Below are 13,491 nucleotides of genomic sequence, written 5' to 3' on the forward strand. Positions count from 1 at the left end.
CCCATTCTTGAGAAGGCAATACTGGACACTACCAACTGCAGTGGTTTTCTTGGAGTTTGATAGAAAGGAGGAGAAGAGCTACGAGTCCTCAGAAGACTGATGTCTTCCTGTATATATATAGCTGGAAAGCTACCTATTTAACCAGGGCTCTCCAAACCTGGCAACTGTAAGACTTGTGGACTTCAACTCCTAGAATTCTGGGAGTTGAAGTCACAAGTCTTAACATTGCCAAGTTTGTATTAAGCAGCCTATAAGTAGTCCTCCACTTACAACCACAATTAGGTCCAACATTTACATTGCTAAGTGAGACATTTGGAAGTGAATTTTGCCCCATTTTACGACTTTTCTTCCCACAGTCATGAAGTAAATCATTGCGGTTGTTAAGTTAGTAACTCAGTTGTTTAGCAAAAGCTCTTCTATTTTTCGTTAAAGGTACAATAATTTATATGGCATGTGTATGTGTATATTTTGATGGTACAAGAATATACAAAAGAACTGTGGAGGCAGCCTTTCAAACTGATGGAGCTTCTTATTCAAATGGTTATTATATTCCATCTTCTGGTGGGGGGAAGAATTAAAAACTTACCACAAAGGTTTTGTGTATCTGCAAAGAAAATAAAAATAAAAATAAGAGAAAGTCATTTGTAGCAAATGCCTCTAAGAGGGGGAAAAAAGCATTTGATTTAATATTAATATTTTTGGATTTACATATTTATGTATATTTCATTGTGTTCTGGTTGAGAGTATGAAGATTACATAATATGTTGCATTGCTTAATAGAATCCTTTTATAATTTCATGAAAACAAAAATTGAATATTCAGCATCTTGCTATATTTTTAGGAAGTGGCTCACAAACCATGCTGAAATGTGTTGACCCATTAATGACATCAGACCTCAGCAGACATCAAGCACAGCTTAATTTCAGAATACAATCTATCTCTGAGGTTTCAGTAGAGTTATCTCAGTAACTCTTGGTTGTATCAGACAGCCCCAGACCCTTATATTGGATAAAGTTAGTTGGACTGCTCCAACCAGTTGCAGAGTTTTTAACAGCTTCACAGAGCTTAAACTAAATGCAGGTAATCTTCAATTTGCCACCAAAATTAGGAATGGAATGCCTGTTGTAAGTCACTACAATCAAATTGAGTCAACCTGTGAGCAAACCCAGATTTATGAAATTGTTAGGGTCTTGTGAAAAGAATCACATGATCACAGCCAGTGGTAATTCAAATAATTTAACAACCGGTTTTCTGCCCTAATGATTTCTTCCAACAACTAGTTCACCAAACTGCTCAGAAACTTAACAACTGGTTCTCCCGAAGTTGTGCGAACTGGCTAAATCCCACCACTGGTTACAGCTTCCTCAAGGGAGATTTTGTGCCGTATTTGATAAGAAACTGGCAAAAACACAAAGCTTGTATATTGTGGTCACATGAATACAGACATTGCAACTGGTTGCAAAGTGAGTCAGTTGCCAAGCGGCCAAATTATGATCATGTGACTGCAGGGGAGGGTGTAATAGTCATAAATGTGGTGCTTGTCATACGTCGCTTTTTATGAGACTGTTGTAATTTTGAACCGTTGTTAAACAAATTTTCATTAAGTCAAGGACTTCCTACAACTGGGTAATTGCCCAATACGCTACGCAAATAAGCTTATCAAGAGTAACCATATTGTAACCTAGCCTTATGCAAATTTCAGGAAGCCTTTTGCTAAACATGCAGCAGAGCTGACCAGAATTTAGTTACCTGGTATGCAACATTGAATGGCAGCCAGATAAAAAATAATAGGTTCCTCTTTTTTTCAGAAAGTTTTTCAACATGGAGGAAATTAAATGTGCTTGGAAACTTCATTAAAGTTGAGGCACAGTAGAAGATAGTTGTTGCTTTCTGCAGTCCTTGCCACATGAGGCAACAACATTCCACTTGCCACACCAACATTCCACTTGCGAAACCTCCTTTTATTGCAGTGGAGGGCAGACATCAGAACATCACAATGCTCTATGATCTTTAATTGGTGATTGGGAGTAATCTGCTAATTTGGTGGGAAATGTATGCTGTACCAGCAGATTCCAATAGACTGCAAAGCTCCATTCATCTCCAGCTGTGATTCAACATTACATCTACAGTGTGCCGTTTGAGAATTTTTATGTACAGATCACAGCAACTTGAAGGGTACACCATAGTGAACCATTTTATACTCAACAAGCCTCTTCCGCTGACTCTGCTGTCGATTTAACAGCAACAATAGGATTAGATCATCCTATGAAAACATTGCTCAAGCTAATCGAAGATTGAGTTGCATTACTCCAATCTCCAATCTTAAGACTCTACTTGAAACATATTTGGAAGCTTGTAAAGCTCACAGTTTTTAATTGATGCTTTATGTTATAGTTGTCTGTGTACTCAGTTGAGACCCATACTGCAATCATGCAGAAATGCAATGCCGTTATTAGAGTAATCATAGGTTTGGATTGTCACAATGCTCCTTCATGTTTTTGGAGATACATATGTGGGTATCTCTTCATCCAGTATAATAAAACAAACTGCAAGGATCTGGCCTAGTTGATTTGTCAGAAGAGAGGGTTGTTGTTGTTTTTTTAGGATGGGAACTTGAAAAGGGGAGAGCAACCTTAATATTTTGTTTTTCCTTGAAGATGTTTTGCTTGATGTGGTAGTTGAGGCACCAATCTAGAAATCAGGAAACCAAGGGTTCTAGTCTTGCCTTGCCACAAAGCCAACTGAGTGGCCTTGGGCCAGTCACTCTCTCACTACCCTAAGAAGAAGGCAAAGGCAAACCACTACTGCAAATCTTGCCAAGCAAGCTCCAGTGATCTGTCCAGAAGTCAACACTGACGCAAAGAGACAAAACAACAACAACCCCTGAATCAAGTACTTTATGAATTTTAGCTCTTCATTCAGATTATAGAGCTGAATGCAGGATTAAGAAACAGTTTTTACATAATCCCTATTCAATTCAGTTGACTTCTACAGGAAAACATTTTCAACAAAAGTTCATAGGATCAAACCACACTTTAATTTTAAAGTGTGGTTTGTATTCAAAACTTTGCATGTGCAGTAAGTAAATGGGTGCAAGTTTGTCACCTATTGAGGTGGTGTTTGGGAGACCTGAAGAGATGCTTGTTGCAGTGCCAGTGGTTGGAGTAAAGAAAGTATTTTCATCATCTGTCAAGAAATAAACAAAATGTTAGCATCACATCCAGAAATAACTGCTAATATATTTCCCATCTAGGGAAACAGTTTTAAAGCTGAAAGGAAAGAAAATGTGTCGTGTTGCTTTTACAAATCAAAAATAGAAGAATATAATTAAAGGAAAAAATTAGAACTACCCGTTATAAGGTATTACATGCTACACTCAATCTATTGCACAATAACAGAGCTTACATACTGAACAAACATGCATACAACTAATGTTAATTTAAGGTGAAATCCTTCCCCTACTTAATTGGAGATTATGACAACTTTCAGTGGTTGCATCAGGGGTCATGATGAACAATGATCTGTCATAATGGTAATCAGATTAGGGTAAAATTAGTCTTTTTTTTTACCCCATGACTTGCTATAAAGGAGGAAGCTATTAAAAAAAATGTCACAAACTTAATAGAGCAGTCATGAAGATATTAGAAAAGATATTTAAATGCTATAATGTTTTTACACTGAAACATAAGCAGAATTGTGCAACCCATATTCATCTGTAAACTTTGAATTTGATAATGCATTGATTTCAATGCTACTGAATCAGTGGTTTTCTAACTCCCTCTTACTACAATATCCTGTGCTAATTTATAAGACTTTGCCTTAAAAAAAATTAACAGTCACACCAATGTTAGGGTTGGACAAGAAATAACATGCCACTCTTTGACCTTGTAACATCCTTAAAAAAAATAGAATACTGATCAAAGATCATAATAAATATACTACTGCTAATCTATATCTAATCTATTAAGGTACTAATCTAAATAACATAAGGGTTGTGAAACTTTGTGGTACTGCAACTGCTCACTCTAGGTTTTGCAGACAGAAGCAGAACCAAATCCCATAGCATGTTTTCACAGCATGTTTACTCTTCCTGCATCAGTCCATTCAAGTTTTTCAACTCACATACATGTGTATGCAAAATGACACACACACACGTTGCTTGAAACTTCCAGGGGGTTCAATCCATAGATTGAGAGGTCCTGCTTTCCATGGTCAGAGCACAAAAAAATAATTTGCCTATCAGAATGTCACAACTTAATCAAACAGCAGTTTTATATGCTATCCTTTCCCAACGTGAGGCTCTCCAGATATGCTGGACCAGCTCCCCTAATTCCCACAGCCTGCATTGTTAAAGGATAGATTAGTAAACATCCTGGGAGCTGGAGTCCAGCACATCAGAAGAATGCTCAGGCTGAGCAAGCTGTGATGTGTACTTATCTGAGAGTAAGTCTCCTTAAAGTCAAAGGGACTTGCCAAGCTTTGGCAACTACAAAATGGGTTGAAATATTGCTCTCTTGCAATTTTGCAAAAACAGAAAGATGTTACATCATTCAGATGATCGATGTCCTATAACTTATGCCTCAGCTTGTAGGAAAAATAATCCCGAAAACAAATAGAGGTTGACTTTCAACATGTTAATTCTATGTGAACTCATAACATGGAAAATGTCTACCTGACACACAAAAATTGCGAGTGTGTATGTGTGTGCGTGCATACGAACAGAGATGCATGAATATTTTATAACATTGGATTTATTTGTCAAATTTAGATACCATCCATCTCACTCTGAATCAGATACATAATGTTGCATATTGGCCCAAGCATCTGATTATCTGATTATTTTAGGGCATAGTCATAGCACAGGAGTCCCACTTATGTTTCACTTATTGCCACACTAAGCAAATGGTGTTAACATTCCCGAATCTCAAAATTTTCATCAGCAGGAGGAGGAAGTAGTTCTAAATATCACTTAAAAGACAAGGCTAGCTGGAGGCTCCCTAGAGGTTCAGACTTTGCTGATGCATAAAACAAAGTAGACCTCAGGCCAGTTTGTACCTTGATGAGATACATCTCCTTCAGCACTTTCCCCTGTTTTTACCTCTCAGATACTACAGAAAGAGCTGCTGTCTCATTTCCCACTTCATTGTCTAGCTACATACATAAACAACCTTGGCTAGCCTGATGCCATCCAGAAGGGTTCAGAGAAGTAGTTCCCAGCATCCCCAGTATACCAGTCCCAGTCTGTGGGAATTTGGAGAGCTATGGGTCTAACACTGGGGTGTCAAACTTGCTTCATTGCGTGATGTAACACAACTTTTTCCCCCTTTGCTAAACCAGGCGTGGGTGTGGCCAGCAACGTGACACATCCGGTCTGCAGGCTGCAAGTTTGACAGCCCTGGTTTAACACATCTGAAAGGCGCCAGATTGGGGGAAGCTAATATAGAGACTGACCATTCCAGACAGAGCAGAGCTATCACCATTACCTCCATTCTTGCATTGCAACTCAGCATAATCAAGAGCCCCAATAAAATGCTTCCAGCCCTAAGGAGTTCAGCCTTTGCAACATAGACACAGAGCTTTCCCATTGCAAATAGACAATATTTACAAGGCCTTACAACCTGAAATTCTCGGTTTAGCTCGGTTTCCTTATGCCTGAATCGCTAAAGCAAACCTGAGATAGTGAGGGAAGCAGATGTAGCAGTGAAAGCCACACTCTCTTTGGTAAGAGAGGTTTCAGTAAAATTAACAGCCTGAGAAACAGGAGGAGGCACTGTTTCGTTGGTTGGAGAACCAGGCTTTGCTTCAAAGGTGCTTGCAGGTGAGAATGGAGTGGTGCGTGAAGGAGTCAATGAAAAGTCAGGAGTTGTTTTTCCTATGGAGGGCAGATAAGGAATGGGGAAAAAAATCAGCGTTATTGTACACAGATTAAAACAAAATTCCCCACAAATTGATTTGGTTCACTCAGAAATGTATGAAACACAGTACAGGTAGTCCTCGATTTACAACAGTTCATTTAATGGCCGTTCAAAGTTACAATGGCACTAAATAAAGTAACCTATGACTGTTTTTCATAGTTATGACAATTCATGATCATGTGATCAAAATTCAAATGCATGTGATCACCTTCTGGGACCTTCTGAGAAGCACAGTCGATGGGGAAGCCAGATTCACTTAATGAATGGGTTACTAACTTATCTACTGCAGTAATTCACTTAACAACTGCAGCAAGAAAGGTTGTAAAATGGGGCAAAACTCACTTAACAAATGTCTCACATTAACGACAGAAAATTTGGGATCCATTGTGGTTGTAAATCAAGGGCTACCTGTAATGACCTGAGACTATTTCTCAGAGGCAAAACGCCGGTCTACTCACCCATTCTTCATTTTGTTACTTTACTATCACTTCCATCCTTAAATTTAGCAATTCTGCCTATATTAAAGGCAGTTTAATGTTTCAATGCAATTACACTTTAGAAGAATACAACACTGATTTCCTGATAAAGTTTACTGTAGCCACAATGCACATTTTTAGCACTTTTAACCCTTCTAATTCTTCAATTATATTGTTATTAAACTTCCTGGAAGTTGCAGTATATCAAATATATTAAATTAAAATAAAACTAGCTTCACTGATCAGAAAGTCACAGGAATCACCCCAAAAGGCTAGTAAAAACAATTTTCAGTGTTTGCCTCTTGAAACTCGTTAAACATATATCAGAGGGAAAATACACAGTTCATTTATACCAGGGGTGTCAAACTGGATTTCTTCAAGGGCTGGATCAGCATTGTAGTTCTCCTCCATGGGCTGATGGGGGGTGGGGCAGCAGAGGTTGATGCAGAGGTCACCTCCTGCAGCACTTTATGGGCCAAAATGGGACATGGGACCTGTGCATGGACCCCACCCCCACACCTCATTTTCAGATTCCACCGCCTCCAGCAGTATTCTGCCAGCTGAAAACAGGCCTCCCAAGGCCCCGCGTGGCCATTTTTGGCTGGCAGAGTGCTGCTGGAGGCAGTGGAGGCAAAAACTGGGCCCTGTGGGGGGGTCCGTCATAGCCCATTTTTGGCCTATTTTTGGCAGCAGAGGCACTGAGGGTCAATGCTTTGATATCACCAGATAGGTCCCGCAGGCTGGATGTAAGCATCCCATGGGCTGGATCTGGCCCGCAGGCCTTTAGTGCTAATGTATACTGTTAGCATATGATCCAGCAACCCCATTTCTGAGTGCAGTTTACAAAACCAGTAAAAGTATAAGATGCAAACATAAGCATATCCACACATTTCAGTTGCTCCTGTACTGGGCTCATGCAAATTTGATGAAATCATTTTATGAAAATCTTATCCAGACTGAGACACTCTTCCAACAATTTGCAAGATAGGCAAGGTATCAAATGATAAGCTACCACATTCTCTATTTGACAAGCTCTCTGCTGCTGTGCCTTGCCATTATTTTCTCTCCCAAAAACAATTGTGAATTATTTTCTCTTCTGTGGGTGGGTCTTCTGGAGCTCACATGCATGCAAAAACACATGCACAAATATCTACACTGTTGTGTATAAGTGTATGTGAGTGTACATTTGTGTACACACTTATACACCAAGGCAATACACTAGTTTAAATAGATAAGAACACTTGAGGTCACATAAGATAGAAAAGTGTCTTTCAGGGACAGCATAACAAATCACATCTTGGAAGTTGCTTTTATAAGTCGGAAATCCATAGAGGATGGCATTGTCTATTTTTGTCTTCCTATTTTGGCAATGGGACAACTGGGCAGTATAGATAAACCCATAGGTACTACCGACAGAATTAAATTAACAACACCTGGGAAAACAGGTATAGATAACCCCATAGGTACTGCAACAGAATTAAATTAACAACACCAGGGAAAACAAACTAAACCAATATTTCCCAAAAATGTAGAGAGAAGAGTGTAATGTTACTAACCATTAGAGGTCAGTACCATTTTTTTTCTTTTTACAACCCTGTAATTCTTTGCCTCAGGATGGAGTCAGGGCAACTGAATGAAGCTGAGTGTTTACTGGCCAGATGCCCTTCCTGATGCTACACAGAGTTCACAGCAGATATTTTGTCTTTGCGCTCTCATAGAGAAACATCTGCCTCTGCCTAGGACCGAGCTCTCAGCTTCCTGATTGTGAGCAGCTAGGACACCACGCTGCTGAAAGGTTAATACCATTGAATAATGTGAAATCAATTATATAAGGATAGAATGCAAACCCTCTTCTATTTTGGGTCACTTTATAGCAACTTGATTCCAAAGCTGTAATGATACATCTCCACCCCATTACCCTCATTTCTTAACAAGGTTGTGCTCATGAGGATGTTGCTGATGAATGGCTATTGTGGCATAAGATCATATCCCATGAAAAACCAAGTTTTCACAAAAACAAATTAAATGCACATATTGCTTACCATTTGTTGCTTTCATAATAGATGTTGTTTGTGGTGCTGTTGTTTGGCCTAAGAAGGAGAAAAAAGGAGACTTGAATACATTGTAGTTTGAAAAAAATGGTCCAGATATTTTAGGATGGACAAGTTTTTTTTTTAACAAGAAAGAAAAATGCTTTATGGGACAAAATGTATTTATTTTTTATTTGAAATGTGTACTTGCCACGTGGCTAAATGTAACTGCCCAGTATCCAGTATTGGCATATCTTACTATATCAAATGTAATTCAAATGATGTATTCTGCATAATCCTCATTATTTCATGATGATGATATGACATGCAAGATGACATTGTACCTTTCATACAACAGCTGCATACCTTCTTTCAAATTCTTGGAGAGAGACATAATTGTTAATATGACATGCCCTCAGACTAGAGACTCTGTGATTCAATAAATGAACTCTAACATAAGCAGACCTCAATCTAACATAGTACTGTTGGAAATTAAAACCCATCCCTCTCCTAGGAAAATGAAATATTTTAGGATACACTAAAAAGGCAGAATATTTCCTCTAAAAGAGAAGTATAAACTTAAAGAGGCAGAAACTCAGCTCCCCTCCACCTTTGTTAATGGGCCATTAAGGCCTGGGCCAGTCTACTCTACATAACAAAGATCTACCTCCTTCAGGCAGAGCCATAATAGGGATCCCAAAGCCCTTTCATTATATCATCCAGCAGGCTCAACCAAGCCTGGGACTCAGGACAGCCTACAGAGTTGCCCCTGCATGGCCCCATGGGAGTTTGACAACCAATCAGAATACAAGCTCAAATTCAAATCCCAACAGAGGGCATAAAACCAAGGGTCTCTCAGCATCTTGCCTCTTTTCTTTTTCTTCACCCAACATCTTGAAGTATGTAATCATCCTTTTGGATGATTTGGAGCTCCAAGACATGTGATCCTGTCCACCATTAAACCATCTTTCCAAGCAGTTGCCATGTTTCCAGTGTCTTTCTTCCCCACTTGGAACTGAACCCAGAAGGATATTTCTTCCAACAATATCTTTGGGAGTTTTCAGGGAACCAGGTCCAGCTCTCTCTATACATTTAAAAAAAATACTAACAAAGGTTTATCAATATGAAATAAAGGGTGCCCACCTCATCCAGCATAAGCAGTTTTGAAAAGTTTATTACTTACAGTATAATAAGCTGTTTATTTACTGATTTATTACCAGTTTGTTTCTAAGGAGTATTTTAACTGGTTGATAGGTCCCTTCCTACCTCTTGTGTAATAATATATTTATTTATTTATTTTTGTCAATTTGCTTACAAGATAATAGGTATAAGTAAAAACATAGTTATGAACACATGGACACATATAAGAAAAATAAAAGAAACAATAGGACAGGGAGGGTAGGCACGTTGGTGCCCTTATGCACGCGCCCTACAGACCTCTTAGGAAAGGGGTGAAGTAATTGTAGACAGTCTAAAGTTAAAGTTAAAGTTTTTGGGGTTTGGGGAAGAAATCACAGAGACAGGTAGAGTATTCCAGACATTGACCACTTTGTTGCTGAAGATGTATTTCCTGCAATCAAGTTTGGTGCAATTAACCTTGAGTTTGTATCTATTGTTTGCTCTTGTGTTGTTATGGTTGAAGCTGAAGTATTCATTGACAGGTAGGACATTGCAATGTATGATTTTATATACTATACTTAGATCAGACCGAAGGCAGAGTAGTTCTAGGTTTTCTAGGTCTAGAATTTCGAGTCTGGTGGCATAAGGTATTCTGCAACGAGTAGAGGAGTGGAGAACTCTTCTTGTGAAATATTTCTGGACTTTCTCAACTGTGTTAATATCAGATATGTAATTTGATTTATTATTTTGATAAATTGATTTCCATCTTGGTTTTTTTTAAAGATGGAGGCTAACAAACTTAAAATAGACAATAAAATTTTTAAACATGAGTTAAATGGAACACTACAGCGAATTAACAGCCTAGCAAAAGAAAACCCACACTGGTTCAGGCTCAAGGTTTTGAGATTGTTCACAACTGGATTCACTTGTGGGTTCCTGGGGAAAATAAGTCCCTTACTTAGGACTTCTTATCTCACATTTAGGAAGATCTCCTAAATGTCCTGTAATTTAATTCTGTTAAGTCCTGTAATTTAATCAACTGTTTTTAGTTTCCTGAATGTAAGGAAAGAAAAATATGTGAATATATACTGTATTTTTCGTACTATAAGACTCTCTGAACTATAAGACGCACTGGTGGTGGAATTTAAAAAGTTTTACCACTGGTTTGGTGGGCATGGCTTGGTGGGCGCACTTTGCGCATGTACACACACTTTGCATGCATGCATGCATGCATGAAACATGTATTTTGCACAGGTGCAGAGGCGTTCCAACTCACCTCTTGCAAGTCTGCAGTCTCCTGGTCACTTCAGCAGCTGCGCACAGCACTCTACTGTGCCGTGCAATGCAGCTGCACTTCAAAAGCAGGGAATAAAGGTGGGTATGGGAGCCCAGGCAGGTGGGTGGGCCCAACAGCAGAGCGGCGGAGAGAACCAGTTCGGTTCTCTGCTGCTCATTGGTGGGTGGCGGGCCAAACCATAGAATACCACCACTGAGATGCACCTAGTTTGTGGGGAGGAAAACAAGGGGGGAAAAAATCTGCCTCTGCCTGCCAGCAATATGCCTCCTTTCAGCAAACAGCAAACAGCCTGGTCAGCTTCAGCACAGCTTGATTTAGTCTGTAGGGATCACCACTATCTATCACTACCTCTGCCCACCCCATTTTCAGCCTCTGCGTGCCCCATTTTCGGCCTTCGTGCACCCTGGTTTTGGCCTCCGCGCATCCCTTGGGGTACACAAAGTCTGAAAAATGGGATGCGCAAAGGCCAAAAATGGGGCACGCGGAGGCAGCAATAGGTGATGGTGATTGGAACAGCTGATTGTCAGTATTCTGGGAGGCAGATCCAATCAACAATGGTCATGCTAAATCAGGCTGTGCTGAAACTGACCAGGCTGTTTGCTGTTTGCTGAAAGGGCTCTAATTGCTGGGAGGCAGAGGCCGAAGGGTGGGGGGACAATGGGTGGGTGGAGCTTCGGCAACATTCTCTGTATAAGATGCACAGACATTTCCACCCACTTTTTGGGGGGGGAAAGTACATCTTATACAGCGAAAAATATGGTAGGTACTCACACAAACATAGATTGTATACACGACGGATATCCACAAGTTACCTACAGAGACTGACATGCTCATTGTACTATCGATAATCTTCAACTTACACCTGGTCAATTAATCATTTGAAGTTATGTCAGACCCTGAAATGTCTACTTCTGTCCTGGATTCAAAGTTCCAGTGTCAGCCCCACTCAGGGGTCACATGAGCACATTTTGGATGTTCACCTGCATTTACAGCCATTTGCAGGGCCGTGCAATTTTGTGATTGTGATTTATGACATTTTTTCTGGAAGTTGATGTTTATGATGTTTACTTCCAGTTACCAGTAAAAACTGCCCCAAAGCAAACAATGTATTTACTTAACAACCATCATATTTGTTCAATGACCACTACAAAAGAGGCCTAGTCAGAGGTGGTATTCAGCAGGTTCTGACCAATTCTGGAGAACTGGTAGCGGAAATTTTGAGCAGTTCAGAAAACCGGCAAATACCATCTCTGAATGGAGATTTTACAGTATCCTTCCCCATCAAGCCGCACCCACAGAACCGGTATTAAAAAAAATTGATTGAATCCCACCACTGTTCATAAGATCACAATAAAGCATAACTCACAAGCTACAAACCAAGGTTGACTGGGCTCATGCTATATGTTAAACCCGAAAGAAACAAACCAAATTATGATTTAGTATGAGAGATGAGTCCAGCCCAATCAACTGCCCACATAGATACTGCCAGATACAAGATAAAGTAGCCACATAGAAAGACAGAGGCAGAGTGGGAATATAAGTGATACATTTGTGTATTGTGTATATACATCCACACATGCATATAAGTAAGATTTATGTATTATCTGTGATGGGATAGAAAGTTTATTAATACTTATGCACCATTATTCAGCTGTGAAAGGTACAGTAACCAGAGGACAGTCATCAGGTTATTCTTTTTGCTATCTTTGCTCATCCGTGAGTTTTTTAAAAGCATTTGACAAGAAATCAGTAGATGGCACCATAACATAATAAACTCTAACAAACTCTATGTGGTAGAAATCAGTTTCACTATAACAAGGTAGCTATGAGCCACCCAGGCAATTGATGAAGAGAGCTGCTTTTAAAAGATCAAGATGTAAAAACCCTATGGCTGTGATCACATCTAGATAGTTAATTATATTTTACACAGTTCACAGGGGTTTAGGGAAGCTTATATGATTGGAACTTCAACATAAATATAATATTTGTAAGAAAACATTGCTAACTTTTGGCATGTTTTTGATAAAAAAAATGTTTTACTGATATTTGATCATCTGAGGCCCACAGTTTTTTGTTTTAAGAAACTTCAGTTGCCCCTACAAGTAGTCACAACAGATTTGGGTTACAAAAATTCAGGTGACCAGCAGCAAAGGTTTGGTTCTAATTTTTCCAGCCTGTGTGTGGTCTGCCTTCTCCAAGGTACTAAACCTTTCTTAAATAGAAAAAGATGGCTGCCAGTAACATAAATGAAGGATCTTTCACACAAGATAATCTAATGGCTATAAACCCCAGAGACCAGAAAATAACCTTTCTGCGGTTCACAGAAGCAAATCCTCCAAAATTGGAAAGAGTTTCAAACTTTTGAAACATATACAAAATAAATTTCAAGGGGGAGATTTCAAGAGGGGGAAAGGATTGTCACTGATGTATCCCACACTGTATGGTAGTATGTGCCTATATGTCAGACACCAAGCATGCATGCAGAATGCTAATGCATTGATAATAGCTCAGCCAGGCAGCCCAGCATCATAGAAGATGATTAAACAGAGTTTCCAACAATCAAATCTATTATAAAAACAAGAATCTTATGCAAGCTTACTGAGAAATAAACCCTTCTCTGATTACATCCAAATGAGTCTATACAGTACATCTAT

General features: G+C 39.3%; 1 protein-coding gene and 1 long non-coding RNA gene across 4 annotated transcripts in view; one reads left to right on the forward strand and one right to left on the reverse strand.

Moving 5' to 3' along the window:
* The window catches only part of LOC113436178 (uncharacterized), a 301,149-nt gene that overhangs the window by 178,231 nt on the left and 109,427 nt on the right, over positions 1-13,491 (forward strand). The gene's annotated exons all lie outside the window — the stretch shown is intronic.
* PTPRC (protein tyrosine phosphatase receptor type C) overlaps positions 1-13,491 on the reverse strand; it is an 89,896-nt gene that overhangs the window by 38,294 nt on the left and 38,111 nt on the right. The window contains exons 3-6 of one of the 3 annotated variants that reach the window (XM_026700455.2): positions 8,434-8,481; positions 5,672-5,872; positions 3,106-3,186; positions 587-604 (exon numbers count right to left, since the gene is read on the reverse strand). In XM_026700455.2, the coding sequence (XP_026556240.2) occupies positions 587-604; positions 3,106-3,186; positions 5,672-5,872; positions 8,434-8,481 (348 nt within the window). The remainder of the gene's footprint in view (positions 1-586; positions 605-3,105; positions 3,187-5,671; positions 5,873-8,433; positions 8,482-13,491) is intronic. The other 2 variants (XM_087930303.1, XM_087930304.1) reach the window with 2 other exon arrangements.

The sequence above is a fragment of the Pseudonaja textilis genome, chromosome 3 (genome assembly GCF_049901715.1).
Source record: "Pseudonaja textilis isolate UNSWEBS1 chromosome 3, rPseTex1.2, whole genome shotgun sequence".
Lineage (NCBI taxonomy): Eukaryota > Metazoa > Chordata > Lepidosauria > Squamata > Elapidae > Pseudonaja > Pseudonaja textilis.